This window comes from Agelaius tricolor, unplaced genomic scaffold (assembly GCF_023055355.1).
Source record: "Agelaius tricolor isolate 1412-34295 unplaced genomic scaffold, bAgeTri1.0.p SCAF_19, whole genome shotgun sequence".
NCBI classification, from domain to species: domain Eukaryota; kingdom Metazoa; phylum Chordata; class Aves; order Passeriformes; family Icteridae; genus Agelaius; species Agelaius tricolor.
Window position 1 is genome coordinate 14,905,499 of NW_027269279.1, and position 17,160 is coordinate 14,922,658.

Sequence of the window (17,160 nt, forward strand, 5' to 3'; positions counted from 1 at the left end):
GCTGTGTGTGCTATAAGGGCCTGTGTGCACTTTGAGGGGCTGTGTTGTGATGGTTTGTTAACTGATCTCAGAGTGCAAAAAACAACACTTGATTGTTTGCAGAGTGCAAAAAACAACTTTGATTCAGTATTAATCAAAACAAATGCACCTTTATTGAATGCCCACAGCAAATGCCATAGAAGGATTGGAAAGGAGAATAAAGGATAGTGAGAGAAAGAGGGGAAGGGGTATAGCTACCAATGGAGAGATGAAATCCTCGTGGTCTGGCCAATAGATTTGTCTTGTGACATCAGGGAGAATCTCAAAGTCTTGGTTAACTCAGGGATCTTTATAGTCCTCTGCCAAGGGGGGAACAGGTAAAAGACAATGGAGAATGAGTCTATTGAAAATGGGTACAGACAGTCCATGTTCCTAAACAGGGTAAGTCTGTCTCAGCAGTGAGCAGGACCCATTGTTTCAGGACTGGTTTCTTGGTCCAGCAAACACACCTGCAGGCAACACTTGGCAAACTTCTTGCTTCAGTCAGGCCAACCCCCCCGTGTCAGAATTATGGGGGTCTCAGTCTTTGGGAGGGGCTTCAATCTCCATCCATCATGGTGGTCATGAGGCAGATGAGGGATTTTCCATCACCAAAGTTACCCCAGAAGGTTCATTTGGCCAGGAGGTGGGGAAGTTCATGGGCTGTTGTGATGAGTGGGTATCAAGCTGCTCCTTGCCAGCCCCTGCCCAAAGCAGCACCATTGCAGCACTGCAAACACAGCTGCAAACAATCACTGGGTGAGCATCCACCTCAGCCAGGCCAGAACTCCAGCCAGGGCCCTCAGGGTCTTGGCTGGTCGGGATGGACACAGAGATCTCTGCAGCCAGGTCAGGAACTTGGGGTTCATTGCAAAGGGCCTGGGGGCAGGGCCCTGCTGGGAGCTGCCAGCCACAGCTCAGAGCAGGCCTGAGAGAAGAGAGGGGCAGAGAGGATGAGAGGGTAAGAGAGCAAGAGGGTAAGGGAGCGAGGTTCCCATTACAATACAATAAATCTTCTTCTGTGTTGAATATTCTAATTCTCACTAACCAATCTAGTACAAGATACAAATCCTATAGCATTTCCATACAGCCTATAAGAATCATTACATTACCACTCTGTGTTACATTTTAAACCCTATAAACTCCTCTTTGCACCCCTTCTGCCAAGCTGTAGGGTCTGCTCTGACCCTTGGAGCTGTCTGCAGGCAGAGGGTGTTGTTCCATCAAAAGGGGATCACCTTCAGCTGGCCATGCCATTGTTTTCCCATTGTTCAGTAACTGAGGTATCTCAAAGCTGCTTTCATTTCAATCTTGCTTGTAGTTTCTATATTCTCAAAATCTTTTGCCAGGCAATCATATTTATAAGGCTTTCCTGTTTCATCTTCCCCAACACACTTCAGACCGTCTCTTACAGCCTGTCACTGTCACCTGCCCAGGCAGCCCAGAGGAGGGAGCTCTGCAGCTCTCCCTGTTACCATTCTCCTTCCCCCTCCACCACGGTGCTTTGCTGGGCTTCTCCCTCAAAATACAGCTGCCCTCTGGAGCTGGGAGAGGCTCTCCCCACTTAGCACATGTCACCTCCCAAAAGGGCTTTGGCTGCTCACAGAACAGCCTCTTTCCTCTTGCCATGCTCTGTTGTGCCATATTTAGTGACTCTCTCCCCACCTGAAGCTCTCTGTTGGATTCCTGGGTCAGCGGGAGGAGCCTGGCACACATCCTCTTGCATACAGACACACACTTTGTTGTTTTATTTTAATCATCAAAGCCAGACCTTTGTTGCCACCCCATGTTGTCCCACAAAGGCAGAGCTGTCAGCTCAGCCAGCCTGTGGCAGAAGGAGGCTCCTTTCTGGAGTTTATGGCAAGCTTTTAGCTCTTTTGCTAATTTCTATTCCAAAGGGTCAGGAAACTAAATAGGAAGCTCTGACTTCTTTGGAGGTGTGTGGAACACTTGGACACCTCGTTGACCTCTTATATTACTTGTGAGCCAGGATTGCTTTACACAAACAAGGTAAACCAAGGTGGTTTTTTACTAAAAGCAAATCTCTCCTGTTTTTTTTTTTTTCACAGCTTTGTGTGCAGCAGGAGTGGCCACGTGCTGGAGGTGGACTACAAGAACGTCTGTGTGCGGAGTGCACGGCGCCTGCTGCCTGCACAGCCCCGGGAGGATGGGCAGGAGCAGGCAGGGAGCAGCTCAGGTGGGAGCAGGAACGGGCAGGGAGCAGCTCAGGTGGGAGCAGGAACGGGCAGGGAACAGGAGCAGGCAGGGAACAGCTCAGGTGGGAGCAGGAACGGGCAGGGAACAGCTCAGGTGGGAGCAGGAACAGGCAGGGAACAGCTCAGGTGGGAGCAGGAGCAGACAGGGAACAGCTCAGGTGGGAGCAGGAGCAGGCAGGGAACAGCTCAGGTGGGAGCAGGAGCAGACAGGGAACAGCTCAGGTGGGAGCAGGAGCAGGCAGGGAACAGCTCAGGTGGGAGCAGGAGCAGGCAGGGAACAGGAGCAGGCAGGGAACAGCTCAGGTGGGAGCAGGAGCAGGCAGGGAACAGCTCAGGTGGGAGCAGGAGCAGGCAGGGAACAGCTCAGGTGGGAGCAGGAATGGGCAGGGAACAGCTCAGGTGGGAGCAGGAGCGGGCAGGGAGCAGCTCAAGTGGGAGCAGGAGCGGGCAGGGAACAGCTCAGGTGGGAGCAGGAGCAGACAGGGAACAGCTCAGGTGGGAGCAGGAGCGGGCAGGGAACAGCTCAGGTGGGAGCAGGAGCAAGCAGGGAACAGCTCAGGTGGGAGCAGGAGCAAGCAGGGAACAGCTCAGGTGGGAGCAGGAGCAGGCAGGGAACAGCTCAGGTGGGAACAGGAGCAAGCAGGGAACAGGAGCAGACAGGGAACAGCTCAGGTGGGAGCAGGAGCAGGCAGGGAACAGCTCAGGTGGGAACAGGAGCAGCTCAGGTGGGAGCAGGAGCAGGCAGGGAAAGGGAGACCAAGAACCAGTGACCACCTCCACCACCATGGGGGTCAGAAATCTGCTCAAACCAACCAGCTCTTTACCTACTGCTGAAGGATTATTTTGGGGTTGTTTAGATCATTGCTATTTGTCTCTTAAGGACTGCAAATAATCTCCCTTAGTACAGCAAAGTATCGTTTTAAGAAAGATTTTAGCATTTTAAATGCTGATTGCACTTTCAGAGAAACACTACTTTTAGAAACATGAGACAAGGTCTTCATTTGCTGATGAGAGGCTTAATGGAGAGATGGAAAAAGAACTAAGATTAACAAAAAAGATGAATTTGGGGATTTTTTCATTATTCAGCTGCTGCAGAGTGTTCGGGGAATCTTTGTTTCTCTACATTAAGTAGACCAACTTTCAGCTCTTCCATTAAGTTGAGCAGCAGGAAGAATTCACTTTCAAGTGTGATTGCTCTGGTATCTTAAAACTTAGTGCATAGTTTGCTTTGGCAAATTGAGCTAATTAATCTATAATGTGGCCTTTGAGAGGTGTGCAACTGCAGTTCCCACTTCACGGGCAAGAAAGGGCCCAAGAGGAGATGAAACAAAGTCCTTGGTGCCTCCTGGTCTCAGTGCTGGCTCTGACTTATGGCCTTTACACCTGAATTTAGGTTGGATATTGGGGAAAATTTCTTGACTGAAAGTGTGGTAAGGCATTGTAACAAGCTGCCCATTCTGTCCCTGGAAATGTTCAGAAAGCCTGTGGTGGCACCTGACTGTGGCACCTGGGGACATGGGCTGGTGGGGGGATAATGGTTGGGCTCAGTGATGTTTTCCAACCTTAATGATGCTATGAATCAAAAAGTCCCAGTCTGTGGATCTGTATCTCCCTTCTGCAGAGAGGCTTTGGATCAGGGCAGTGAAAGGTTTGTACCTCAGGCAGTTAATCTGGCATATCCTTTGCTACAGGATTCTGTTTGAGGCAAAAATATGACAGAGGTGGGAATGTTCTGTGCCTGGCAAGAGTTTCACAATGGTCAAGAGGAGTTTGGAGCCCTGAGAAGGGCTGCCTGAGACCCTTCAGCCTGTTTTGCCAGTCACTGTGGGGTTCCTGCATCCTCCTCAGGCTCAGCTGGGTGTGGGTGGACTACCAGCCTCAGCTCTTGCATGGGCCCCTGTCAGGTTGAGTTTTCTTGTTTCACCTGTATAAGGAGCTGTTGTTTTTTGGGTTTCCAGGCCCTGGGATTGCTATAAACAGTATCAGCATGTCCTTGACCTTCTGTGCCACGGGATCAGAGGATGGCTATGTGAGGCTGTGGCTACTGGACTTCTCAGCTGCTGTCCTAGAGGCAGGTGAGTAGAGGTGGGAGTGGAGCTTCTGAGCTCCACATGTCCTGCTGCAGATCCAGAGCTGCACTGCCACAGCTCCCACAGCAATCCCTGTGAGTCAGGGCTGTGTGACGTGTGCTGCCTCCAGGGCTGACTGCCTTGGAACTCTTCAGTGGCAATTATTCATGTTTATTCTTGTAAGTCATAGGAGAAAGGCAGGATCTCCTGGGAGAGAACAGACCTTCCATCTTGATTCCTGTCCCCTTCTAGCCATGGCTCATCTGTCCATGAAAAATTAGGGGAGAAGTTGAGCAGTCCTTGATTGCTTTTGAAACAATCACCATTACAGCAGAGCCCAGGGATGTTAGGAAGGGCAGAGACTACTCTCTCTAATCTGTCACAACTCACACCTGCAAGCATTCAGTCTTTGAGTCGTGGGCATTGCTTTACTAAATATGGGTCTGTGTCACAGACATGTTTTATGGAAAATCCTTTCCTTAGGATTTTTTTTTCTCCTGAGAAGCTGAGAGGCCTCAGAAACAAAATGTAAACATTGATTATCTGCTGCTATGGAATGCAACAGGTGGATCTTTGATTGGTCCATGTTGCCTGTTTCTAATTAATGCCCAATCACAGTCCAGCTGTCTGGACTGTCTTGGTCAGTCACAAGCCTTTGTTATCATTCCTTTTCTATTCTTAGCCAGCCTTCTGATGAAATCCTTTCCTCTATTCTTTTAGTATACTTTTAATATAGTATATATCATAAAATAATAAATCAAGCCTTCTGAAACATGGAGTCAGATCCTTGTCTCTTCCCTCATCCTAAGACCCCTGTGAACACTGCCACAGGTCTGTAGCTGTGTTCCAGCTGCTCCTTTCCCAGTGGATTAATTGACTCCTGTATCTTTCCCCAGAGCATGAGGCTTCAGTGAGTTCTGTCTGCATCAGCCCAGATGGCCACAAAGTCCTGTCCACGACAGCTGCTGGGAGCCTGGGCTACCTGGATGTGCAGGCCCGGGACTACAACACGGTGATGCGCTCCCACGGGGGCTCCGTGCTGGGCTTCTCCCTGCAGGGCACGGGGGAGCAGATGGCAACAGTGTCCCAGGACAGCACCATCCGAGTGTGGGACCTCGCCTCCAGGCAGCAGGTGGGTGACACAAGAGGCAGGGGGTGTCTATCAAAGCCCCACAGTTCAGGAACCCTCCCTGAAGCGTGAGGGGTAACCACGGGCAAGAGACCCTTTGGAAGTACAGGGTTCTGAGGTTGTGGAATTCACATTCTCTGAACCTGAGAGAAGCAGAGAAAAGAATGATCAAAACAATTCTTATCTCATTGGCTGCTCCTGTGTTATGCCAAAGTAAAATACAATATAGAATTGTTTACCCAAAGTGATGGTGGTTTGTTTCCTTGGCCTATCAGGGCCAAGCATGTGTGCAGGCTGTTGGTCAGCAGACAGTCACAAAATTCTAAGCAGTTGAGTTAAATACTTGTATAAATTCAGTTTAATGTTATATAGTGTAATATAATATAAAATAATATAGTATAATAAAGTGATTAATTAACCTTCTAATAAGATAAAGTCCTCCTCTTCATTCCTCCCAGATGTCAGGCAAAAATATCACTGATAATGAGGTATTGTTGGACACAACTATTTCCCTTTCCTCCATCTTTTGAAGATTGCTTTTTAGCACAAACCTTAACACCCAAGGGCTTTATCTGAGTGCCCAAAGACCCAGGACTTCAGTGGGTCTTGGATCCATCCAGGCAGGAGCAGGGACATGCTCATGGTGCAGACGTGAGGCTGATCAGTTGTTGGGTCCAGCTGCAGCTCCAGTCCTCTCCAGCTTCATGCCTGTGGTGTCTCTTCCCTGCAGCTGTATGACTTCTCAGCTGCAGAGGAAACTCCCTGTACTGTGGCCTTCCACCCCTTCTGGAAGATGCTGGCCTGTGGCTTTGACAGTGGGGTGGTGAGGATCTTCAACCTGGCTGCCTCTGACCTCCTGCTGGAGCACAAGTGAGTGAAGTGGGAGCTCCACGGGGTCTGACTGGGTGTCCTGGTGATGAGACAGCCACAGTGACACTCATGGAGCTCCACAAGCCTCAGGTCCCAGCTGGGTGGGCTTGGGGCAGATCCCACTGTGCCAAGGCTCCGGGTGGTGAAAGCCCAAGCTGTGAAAGCCATGAGGGCTTTCATTGTGACTTCCCAGTGGACAGCAGTAGGAAAGAGCTTGTCCTAGAGAGCAGCTGGGCAGGGAGCCCTTGTGAGCCTCAGTGTGGGGTTTGGAGGATGCTCCAAAGGGAGAAGGAGCAGGTTCCATCCAGGCTGGAGCCTGCACTCACTGCTTGGTTTTCTGACAAGTCAGAGTGTTGCTTGTCCTGGGCTGCTACAGGGGTGAGCACAGCAGGGTCCTGCTCTGTTCCTGGTTAATTTATCCTCTTGGGTTCTTCACTATGTTACACTCAACATCACCACTGTTCCCTCTGTCTGTGATTCCTTCTTCTCTTCCCTTTTTCCATGTTTTCTGCCCCCTTTCAGGCAGCACCGCACCGCAGTCACCGGGCTGACCTTCTCTCCAGATGGCAATTTCATGTTCAGCTCCTGCTTGCAGGGAACTCTGGCTCTGTACAGACTTGTGGCACAGAAAATCCAGGTTCTGAGAGTCCTGGGTAAGACTCTGGGGTTGGGATTTCCTTTCTTCTTTTTCTGTATTAGCACAGACATCCTGACACCAGAGCCAGCCCAAGCTCAGCCTGCTTGGAGTGATATTTCCCAATGAACCTTCTGAGCTGTGGCATTTCCCCCTGCTCTGGGCATTGCTGAGGCACCTCCAGTCCTGGGGGCAGTTCTGGGCCCATCACAAGACAGACACTGAGGGGCTGGAGCTTGTCCAGAGAGGGGAACAGAGCTGGGGAGGGGCTGGAGCACCAGGAGAGGCTGAGGGAGCTGGAAAGGGGCTGAGCCTGGAGAAAAGGAGGCTCAGGGGGGCCCTTGTGGCTCTGCACAGCTCCTGACAGGAGGGGACAGCCAGGGGGGTCAGGCTGTGCTCCCAGGGAACAGGGACAGGAAAAGGGAGAAATGGCCTCAAATTGTGCCAGGGAGGTTTAGATTTGATCATGGGAAAATTCCTTCATGAAAGGGTGGTCAGGCACTGGCACAGCTGCCCGGGGCAGTGGTAGAGTCACCATCCCTGCAAGGATTTAACAGATGTGGATGTGGCACCTGGGAACACATTTTAGTGGATTTGATGATCTTAGAGGGCTTTCCCAACCTCAATGATTCTGTGATTTCTGTTTGTACCTTCTGTGTGAGCAAACCCCAGTGATTGCCAGCACTCCCCTACCTGTTCAAATCCTCTCATCCTGCTGGTCTGATGATTTCATTAATGTGCTGGGATCACAGAGATTTATCCATGCCCAAGCCCTGACTCTTTTCATTCTGTACATGTGCAATTTAATTTGTTTGAAGTGGATTGTTGCCCTAATCCTGCCTGCAGCAGAGCTGCTCTGTGCTGGTGAATGGAGCTGGTGGAGAGCTGGAGGCAAGGCAGGGGCAAGGCAGTTTGGAAAAATTAGTGTCACATTTAATGTACACTTTGGAAATGAGTTGTGACAGCACAAGCTTGAGCAGGGAAAGGGAACTCTGATTTTTATACAGTGTAATACTGCACAAAGAGGAGGAACCTGCCCCAGGAGGTGTGCAGGATAAGAAACAGGGGTTGAAGGAATCAGGGAATTCATCTAAAATCACCCAGGTTTGGTGTCAGTGCTGCAGCTGGACCTTCACATGGTGCCTCTGCTCTGAAGCTGTGTTTGCTGCCTGGTCACGTTCCAGGGACAGAACAGTGGAATTATGGTCATGGAATAAATACAGAGAATTGCTGTAATTTCTGTGATTTTCAGACCTCTGGCTCTCTCTGCCCTGTGGACTGACATCACTGTGGTGGTGTTGAGCACTGACCTCATTCTACTCTGGGTTCAGACACCCAGGCTGCAGCTGAGATCTCACAGAGCTCCTCATCACAGCCTCTTGTAACACTACAAAATAAGCCCTAAAATCAATTTTATTCCTTTGACTTTGTTCTGCTCTCCTTGAAAACACTGCATGTTCACTCAGGCAACAAGCTGTGCATCTCAACCTTGTTTTTGAGGTGCTTCACTGCACATCCTGGGTGCGTAAATAAAATTTGTAGCATCTCCTACAGCACAGGTTGCTTTTTTCTCAAGCTGCAGGAGAAGCTGCAGCTGCTGCTGAGCAGCACCATCAGGGTGGGCTTTGCTGCTCCTCACTGTCTTGCTGTGTCCCCCAGGCAATGTGGTGGCCCGGGATGCTGGCAGTGGCGTGGACACTCTGGTGGTCAGTGGGGACAGTCGCCTGCTGGCCTTCGTGGGGCCCTCCAAGTACGTGGTGACAGTGATGGAGGCCTGCTCACTGGATGAGGTACCCAGCAGAGTCCCCTCACTCCTGAGGACAGGGCTGTCCCCTGGAAACCCCACAGGCAGCAGCCAGGGAGCTGGATCAGGGCTGACAGTGAGCTCCCTGTTTTCCCTTCTGTGAGACAGAAATAACAAATTCAAGGTTTCTTCTCCTGTGCCTTCATTCTCTGCTAGAAAGATAATTTGGGAGGTGCTGTGGAGGCTGTCAGCTCTCACCTGTCTCTTGACCTGCTCTCCTGGGCATTGTCTGCACCTGCAGCCCCTCATTAAGTGGGAAGGGAAGGGTCCAGGGGGCTCCATAGCTTTGTGTTAGGAGCGCGGGAGCAATCCTGAGGCTCCTGCAGTGGTTCTTCAGTGGCTTTTTGTTCCACAGCTGCTGAGGGTGGACATCAGCATCCTGGACCTGCACAGCACCATCTTGGACTCTGCAGTGAAGGTCTGCTTTGGTCCTGTGCCTCAGGGAGAGCTCCTGGTATCCACTTCTTCCAATAAAATCCTTGTGCTTGATGCAAAAACCGGACGGCTGGTGCGAGAGGTAGGACACTGAAATTCATCCACCAGGTCTCCTCTGGGGGCTGGGCACTTCTTGTCTCTCTGGGAGGTTAAATGAGAGAAAACACCTCCTGGAGCTCACAAGCTTCAAAGAAACACAAGTGAGAAGCCTGCAGCTGTCCCAGTGTGCTCGTGCTCAGGGTGAGCCTGAGCTTGTCCTTGTTTTCCACACTGTCACACTACTGTTCTCTTGCTGAAGTGTAAATAAGGATATAAACCAGCTCAGCTAAGGCTGCTGGTGCCATTTCTTGTCCTCAGGTGTCCCCTGTGCACAAGCTGAGCTGTTCCTCCTTGGCACTGAGCAAGGATGGCCAGTACCTGCTCACTGCTGGTGACAAGGTCATCAAAGTGTGGGACTACAGGATGCGCTTCAACATCAACTTCCAGGTACTGCCCACCCAGGGGGGGAAGGGGGTGGTGCTGCATTGCTGAATCCCCAGAGAGCAGCAAATGGGCTCTGTATGACCTGGCCCAGTGACCCCAGTCCCAGTTTGCCCAGCAGAGAAATGCAGCCTGGATCCCACACTGTAACAGTGCCCAGCAGTGGGCACAGGCTGGGGCTGCCAGAGCACCCCAGTGAGAGCCTCTGCAATGGATAGAGGTAGGTGATAGCTCTGTGTTAGGGACAGAGAGAGAAAATGGGGAGGAAAATCGTTCACCCAAAGCTTCAGAGATAGGATAAGATTTTGGACTCTTCAGCTTTTGCTTCCTTCCCCGAGTGTGTTGGAGGTCGGCCCTGGGTTGATCAGCCCACAGGTGTGAGAAGTGTAGGTATGATAGATCCTCTTCTGGACCTTCTGCTGAGGCCTGTAGACCCTGGCTGGGCAGGACAGAGTGGAGTGACCCCATCCTGACAGGACAGGTGGTGATGGGGATTCAAGGCCTGCTCTCTCCCAGGTGTTCATTGGGCACTCAGAGCCCGTGCACCAGGTCGCCTTCACCCCAAACCAAGAGCACGTCATCAGCATTGGGGATGCCATCTTCCTCTGGGATTTCCTAGCTCCACCTCCAGTCAAGGCATCCCCAGGCAGGTAATGGTGCTGGCAGTGCCTGTCTGTGTCCCCTGTCCGTGCCCCATCCCTGTGTGACTCCAGTCTCCTCCCCTCCCTAGGGCTCGTTCCCCCGCGTCCACTCTGGTGCTGAGCTCAGGTGAGTTTGCCTCTTCCCATGAGTTGTGCTGGCAGCTTTTCCAGAGGGATTTGGGGGAATGGTTCCTTCCCTGAGGGGGTCATGTAGTGGGGGGCAAACCAGCTAATTAGCCTTGAAGGACAATCTCAAATTAATTGACAGCACTCCTCAGTCTGCCTAGGTGGGGATGTTCTGAGCAGAGCCACTCTGGGCTTTCTGGTAGATTTTCAGCTTTTGCCTTCTGTCTTTCTCTGCCTCCATCTCCTCTGTCTTCTTTCTCTCTCTGTCCCTCTCTTTCTTAAAACACAGAGAAGTGGCTTCTATGGAAGCTGGAAAGCTGAGGTGTCACCATCCAGAAGGATGAGAGGAACATGGGCTGAAGGAAGTGACACCAAGCCCTTTTCTTTCCCAGACAGCAGCTCTGAGAAGCCCAAGGATGGCTCTGAGACCCCTCGGCAGACAGTGCCTGTTCCATTGCTGTCCTCCCCACCGTGTCTGGATATCAGCTCTGTCCACCCAGCAGGGTTTCAAAGTAAGAGGAACTCCTTGCAAAAAAGGGAAAAATTAACCTTGTTTTAGGAAAAACTTGCCTATTTCAGCAGCATCCTTGGAGCCATCCCTACCTGTGACCCATTCTGGCAGACCAGTCTGCAATTCCTTCCCCTAAGCTGGGCTTGACTGGGGTTCAGCACCCCTTTATCCTCTGCTCTCCTCCACATACTGAGGTGCTGGCACAGCCTCTCTGACTGTGCTAAACCCTTGTTGGTCATTCCTATAGGAATTGTCTGCTTTGCCCTCCAGCCTAACAGCTGAGCTGTTCCACAGAGCAGGGGAGTGACACTGCCAGAAGTCAAAGGGTCAGGCACACGTGAAGTGGTCCTGAAGGACATGGGTGGCTCCATCTTCCCACTGATTTCTCTCCCCAGGTATTTCCTCTGAGTCGGACAGGGAGGAGGAAGCAGAACTGCCAGGCAGCTGCAGGAAGGTGACAAATGAGCACAGAGATGCCTCAGTCATTGTGGTGGAATCAGATGGGAATGAGGAGCCTGTTGTGAGGCCCAAAGTGAGGCAGGACAGCTCGAGGTCTCCTGAAAAAACAGCAAATGGTAAATCGGGGGAATTGCCAGTTTGTACAGAGCTGCAGGCCTGCATGGCAGCTTGGTCTATCCCCCAAAACCAAAGAAAGAACATGATTATTGTTATTCTGGGGCAGAGAGACCCAGACACGTGCTCTGAGCTGTGAGGTAAAAGGCTGCAATGTGTTCCTTAAGAGTTTTCCCTTGGCCATGACCTTCCAAGGGCACTCAGTATTGAGGGAGGCTCACTTTGATCCCTAAAACTGCTCGTTTTTCTGGCTCTTTCCCTGCTGCTGCTTCTGGGCACACCAGAAGCCTGCCTTCAGCCTGGAGCCAGTATCATCTCTGAGTGGCACGTCCCATTAAATCCAGCTGCAATTAAAGCTCCCAATGGCTCTATTAATAGCTGCACAGCCTGGGAGCTGCAGTGGTGTGTGGCAGCCTGCCAGGAGCAGGCAGCTGCCAGTGCTCAGCCCCTGCAGGACTTGTTGGAAAGCCTCAGGATAAAACTGCCCCCAGTGTTCCTGTGACAGTGCTGGAGCTGTGGGGCTCGTGGCTTCCAGAGCATGAGGTGTGGCTGTCCTTAGGCTGCTTGCAGTGCGGTGTGAGAAATTTAGGATTCTTGGATAACTAATTAATATGATTAAGTAGAAGTTGTTTGTTGTTTACATTAAGTACTTATATATTCCAACTCTACTGATTACGTATTTTTAGTGCTGTCTTTGTTTATCTATGTGTTTTGTATGTACTGTTAAGAATATGTGATTGGTTATAGTTTAGGTGGTTTACAGTTCTTTGTTATCTCTTTCTTGTGGTCTTGGAATTCGGTTTTTTAGCTTCTTCTTTCTTATTTTAGTACAGTTTATATCTTAGTAACTTTGAATTTTAGAGTGCTTTGAGAAAATTCTGGTAAGAACAGTTACAAGTGAAATGGCTGGTGCACACTGTGGTCTAAGTTGTTCAGTTACATTGCGACAAGTGGGAAAGGAACTGAGAACTCCAGGGAATGGCTGGAGCTGTCAGGGAGGGTCAGGCTGGAGATCAGGAGAAGGTTCTTCCCCAGAGGATGCTGGGCACTGATTGAACAATCTCCCCAGGGAGTGGGCATGGCTGCCAGAGCTCCAGAAACACTGGGACGATGCTCTGAGGTACAGGGTGGGACTGTTGGGGTGTCTGTGCAGGGCCAGGGGTTGGACTCATGATCCTTGTGGGTCCCTTCCCACTTGGCATATGTATATGTGTCACACATATGTAAATGTGTATGCATTTATGTATATGTGTCACACATATGTAAATGTGTATGCATTTATGTATATGTGTCACACATGTGACACTGCAGTTTGCTTTTTGCCTCGTGTGTGTTCACACGTGCACAGCACATGAATATAAGCAAGCCACAGCCTGGGTGCTGCTCCCAAAGCCTTCCCAGGAGCAGCATCCCATAGGTACCATTTTCTCCTTTGTGTGGCAGAGCCCAGGAAGGGAACCAGAACTCCCAAGTCCCAGTGTTGCATCCGCCCAGATTCCTACCGGCATTTCACTCCTCGCTTCAAGGCATCAGTGCTCCCCCAGGTGAGAGTTGTGCTGGTTACCAGGTGGAGAACAGGCATTTTGGGGCTGGGGTAGGTGCATTTTCCAAATTGTTTCCATTTTGTTCTCTGTTGGAAAGCAATTTGGGAACTCTACCCCTGGACTGATGTTCAGCACAGAAATCCTAATGTTAGTTCCCTGTTCTCCTCTACATGTAACTCTTCCCAGACTAGTAAAAAGTGATTTGTGCTCAACTCTTTTTGTGTTGCCCAAATCTGCATACATTTTTATTCAAAAGGAGTGGAAATGGCATGTGCTATTGAGAGTGAAAGACGAGTGAGCAATGGAGTGATTCATTGTGCTCCCATATTTGCGAGCAGCTGCATTGGCAGAGCAGGCTGGGGAAGGCAAATCCATGGAGCGTAGTGAGGAGAGACACAGCACAGCTCCTGCTCTGTTAACAAACACAGCAGGGATAAAACAGAAACTTAACTCAGCCCTTCCCTAAGCTCTGCTGCTAGTGCTGGGAGAACAGCTACATCCAGATTTCACCCCCAACCCTCTCCTCTGTCCCTCCACCTGGCAGCATTTTTCTCCCAGTTCTCTTCCTGTTGAAATATCTGCATCCCAAGTCAGCCAAACCCATGGAACTCTTTCCCAGCAGGATTAGCAGCTGCTCCTCGGCTGGGCATTTGCTGCCAGCCTGTTTTGTGCCTTATCTGAAAGCATCTGTGCCTGGCTGTGCTGGGGCAGTGCCTCTTTTGTTATAGAATGTTATTTGTCTCTTCCGTTATGGAATTGTGTGAGTGTTGGCATGGATCTGTGTGGGATGTGTTTGAGGACACTCACTTTTTCCTGTGTGGGTGTTGATGCATCTGACCAGACCATTCTTCCAGAGATTATTTTAAGCCAGTGTCTGTTTTTCTTGCAGAGTTTCTTGTCTCCTCCAGCGGGCAGTGAGGTGCTGAAGCTGAAAGCAGTGATCGGCTACAATGGGAATGGCAGAGGGAATATGGTGTGGAACCCAGATACAGGTACACTGGGAATGCTCTGCAGTGCTGGGATGTGTTGCCAGAGAAGCTGTGGCTGCCCCTGAATCCCTGAAGTGCCCAATGCCAGGTTGGACAGGACTGGGAGCAGCCTGGGATAATGGAAGGTGTCCCTGCCATGGCAAGGGGTGGAAGGAGATGAGCTTTAAGGTCCCTTCCAACCCATGTATGATTCTATTCTGTGATTCTAGGGCTGTGTACTGAGTGAAGTTATGATCTGACTGTTGGATTGGGATCTTTGCTTGAACACAGAACTTCTTTGTGTTAGTAAAATCCAGTAGCTCTTTGCTGTTTGCAAGCTTTAGTTGGTGGGACAGATTCAGGCTCCAGCTGAGGAGAGCAGGAGGAGAGCTCACAAAGCCCATCCTGCCTCCTTTCTCCAGCTGGAATGGTGGCCAGCAGCTCTGCTTCACTCAGGTTAGGGAAAGTGAGATTTCACCCTGCTCCCAACCTGCTGCTGCTGCGCTGCATCAAAGAGTCAGCTTTTACGTATTAATGAATCATAGAATTTTCCACGTGGGCTGTGGTGGGGGCTGTATGTGCAGCCTTTCCATGAAAACATCCCCTCTCCTCCCCCTCCTCTGCCAGGCTTCTTCGCCTACTCCTGTGGCTGCGTCATTGTGGTTGAAGACCTGCACTCGGGCTCGCAGAGCCACTGGCTGGGCCACGCCGAGGAGATCTCAACTCTCACCCTCAGCCACCACGCCCAGGTGGGAGGGGCTGCTCTGCCCCAGGCCAGGGCTCGTCCCTGCCACTTTGCGGTCCCACAGCCTAAAATCCCATTTGTTGTTCCTCCTTCTGCCTGGAGGCTATGGAGATGGTTTGGGAGTCAGCTCTCTGTTGTGCTGGCTCAGTGTGGGCTGGAGAATGTCCAGAGAAGGGAACAGAGCTGGGGAAGGGGCTGGAGCACAAGTCTGATGTGGAGAAAAGGAGGCTCAGGGGGCACCTTCTGGCTCTGCACAACTCCTGACAGGAGGGGGCAGCTGGTAGGGGTCAGGCTCTGCTCCCAGGGAACAGGGACAGGATGAGAGGGAATGGCCTCAAGTTGTGCCAGGGGAAGTTCAGGCTGGACATCAGGAAGAACTTCTCCATGGAAAGAGTGGTCAGGCATTGGAAGGGGCTGCCCGGGAGTGGTGAAGTCCCCATCCCTGGAGGTGTCCAAGGAGGAGCTGGATGTGGCACTCCATGCCCTGGGCTGGGGGACAAAGTGGGGATCAGTCACTGCTTGGACTTGATGATCTTGGAGATCTTTCCCAACCTCAATGATTCTGTAAAGGCTGTTCTCTTCCTCTGGGTGATGCTGCCTTTCCCTCCTGCCATCAGCTGAATTGTTGTTTCTCACTGAATTCTCCATTTGCCAGCTACATCCCTTTAATGTGGGATAACTGAAAAAACCGTTAAGGCTAACGAGCATTCTCTAATTACACATTCTCTAATTACTTACACATTGTTGTGTTAGGTTCTTGCCTCTGCCTCAGGGCAGAAGGATGGAGACTCCCACTGTCAGATCTGCATCTGGAGCACCCAGGATGGGGCCTGCACAGCAGAGCTGTTCCACCACGAGACCCAAGTGCAAGCCATGGCATTCTCCTGGGATGACAGATTCCTTGTCACCATCGGTGAGCACTCCTGTCACAGCAGCTGTGGGGGCAGGGCTGCACCCCAGAGCAGACAGCCCATGGCAGGAGGGTGCTGTGAGCACCAAACACCTGCCAGATGTGCAGCAGGCTCGTGGGTAGGAAGCTGTTCTGTGGTACCCTTGGGACAGCAGGGAATGCAGCAGTTACAGCTTTCTTCTCCTGACTCACTGGTGCTTCTTAGACCCCCTGTAAATGGTTTGTGGTTACTATTTATAGTGTGCAGAGGGAAAAGCCTTCTTCTGGACTTGTTATTGCTGCCTAGATGGACTTGGACAGAAGTAGCCAGGCTCCCAACTGTGAGCCTCCTGCCAGGCAGCCATGCCAGCACAGGATGGATGCTCAAGCTGTCTGTTTTGCTCAGGCAGGGGACATTTAAAGGACAACATGCAATTAGGAAGCTCTTATTTTGCATGAGAGGGGACCTGTGGAGCAGGCAATACACTCCCTCCAGGCTGGTGAGGCTGCCTTTGGAAAGGAAAGCAGGCTTTGCTGGAGAGAAAGGGAGCTTTGTGCTTTTCAGGGAGCAGTGTGGGAGAGGAGCTCTCCTCCTCCAGCTCTGGTCTGAGCTGCAGGGGAGGGAAAAGCTGAAAGTCTCCACAGAGCTTGCGAAACCTGGGAAAGGCAACAGGAGAGCACTGTCCTCCTGAGCTCTCTGGAAGCTTGGGAGTTTTGCCATCACTGAGGCCAATGCCTTCTGCTGCCACCCAGCTGTGATGGCTTCCATGGAGGTCAGCTCCCACCTCAGCTGGGACCTTGGCAAAGGTGACATCCCATTCTTTGTCAAGACAGGGTTAGCCCTGAGTGCCCAGGTCACTGGAGAGTTTGTGTGGGGCATTCCCAAGGTGTGCAGAGACTCCCAAGGATGGGGAAACTGCTCTGACATTGTTCTGCCTGCTCAGTCCCAGCCCTGACTGCTCCAGGTGACTCCACTGCCAGCACAGCTTTGCTACAATCTCCAGGGCGAAGTGCTGGGTCAGTTCTGTCTGTCCTTAACTTGGGCAAGCATCTGTCACGTTGTGCAGCTTGTGCTGAGCACAGGAGGAGATGTGTCCATGCCTGGAATGGCGTTTGGGACAGCTGTCTCCCAACAACTGGAAGAGGGGTGGCACAGTTGATGTGAGTGTGCTGTGTGGATGCTTGTGAGCATCCTGAGGCAGCAGAGTTCTTCCTACTGTCTTTCCCTTTCTCCTTAGGGGACTACAGTGACCAGACCGTGGCTCTGTGGAACACCCACACCTATGAGCTCGTGCTGTCCACTTGTATCTCAGAGCCTCTCCACGATGTGGCTTTTAGTCCTTTCTCTCACCAAGACCTTGCCTGTGTGGGCAGGGGAGCTGTGACATTCTGGGTGTTGGAGCAGCAGGAAGCTGCTGTCAGACTCAAGGTAAACCTTCCTTTTACCTTTGAAGATTTATTTTCAGCATCTCTGACTTATTTTCCAAGCCCCTGGTGAGAGCTCTGTG

General features: G+C 51.2%; 1 protein-coding gene across 2 annotated transcripts in view; it reads left to right on the top strand.

Moving 5' to 3' along the window:
• Positions 1 to 17,160, top strand: part of LOC139598283 (mitochondrial Rho GTPase 2) — a 49,959-nt gene that overhangs the window by 10,020 nt on the left and 22,779 nt on the right. For both annotated transcript variants that reach the window (XM_071444478.1, XM_071444483.1), the window contains exons 15-31: positions 2,088 to 2,215; positions 4,193 to 4,309; positions 5,200 to 5,435; positions 6,163 to 6,302; positions 6,825 to 6,955; positions 8,596 to 8,726; positions 9,096 to 9,257; positions 9,533 to 9,661; positions 10,172 to 10,305; positions 10,386 to 10,423; positions 10,815 to 10,934; positions 11,329 to 11,508; positions 12,950 to 13,050; positions 13,940 to 14,042; positions 14,646 to 14,767; positions 15,517 to 15,676; positions 16,891 to 17,081. In XM_071444478.1, the coding sequence (XP_071300579.1) occupies positions 2,088 to 2,215; positions 4,193 to 4,309; positions 5,200 to 5,435; positions 6,163 to 6,302; positions 6,825 to 6,955; positions 8,596 to 8,726; positions 9,096 to 9,257; positions 9,533 to 9,661; positions 10,172 to 10,305; positions 10,386 to 10,423; positions 10,815 to 10,934; positions 11,329 to 11,508; positions 12,950 to 13,050; positions 13,940 to 14,042; positions 14,646 to 14,767; positions 15,517 to 15,676; positions 16,891 to 17,081 (2,323 nt within the window). The remainder of the gene's footprint in view (positions 1 to 2,087; positions 2,216 to 4,192; positions 4,310 to 5,199; positions 5,436 to 6,162; positions 6,303 to 6,824; positions 6,956 to 8,595; positions 8,727 to 9,095; positions 9,258 to 9,532; positions 9,662 to 10,171; positions 10,306 to 10,385; positions 10,424 to 10,814; positions 10,935 to 11,328; positions 11,509 to 12,949; positions 13,051 to 13,939; positions 14,043 to 14,645; positions 14,768 to 15,516; positions 15,677 to 16,890; positions 17,082 to 17,160) is intronic.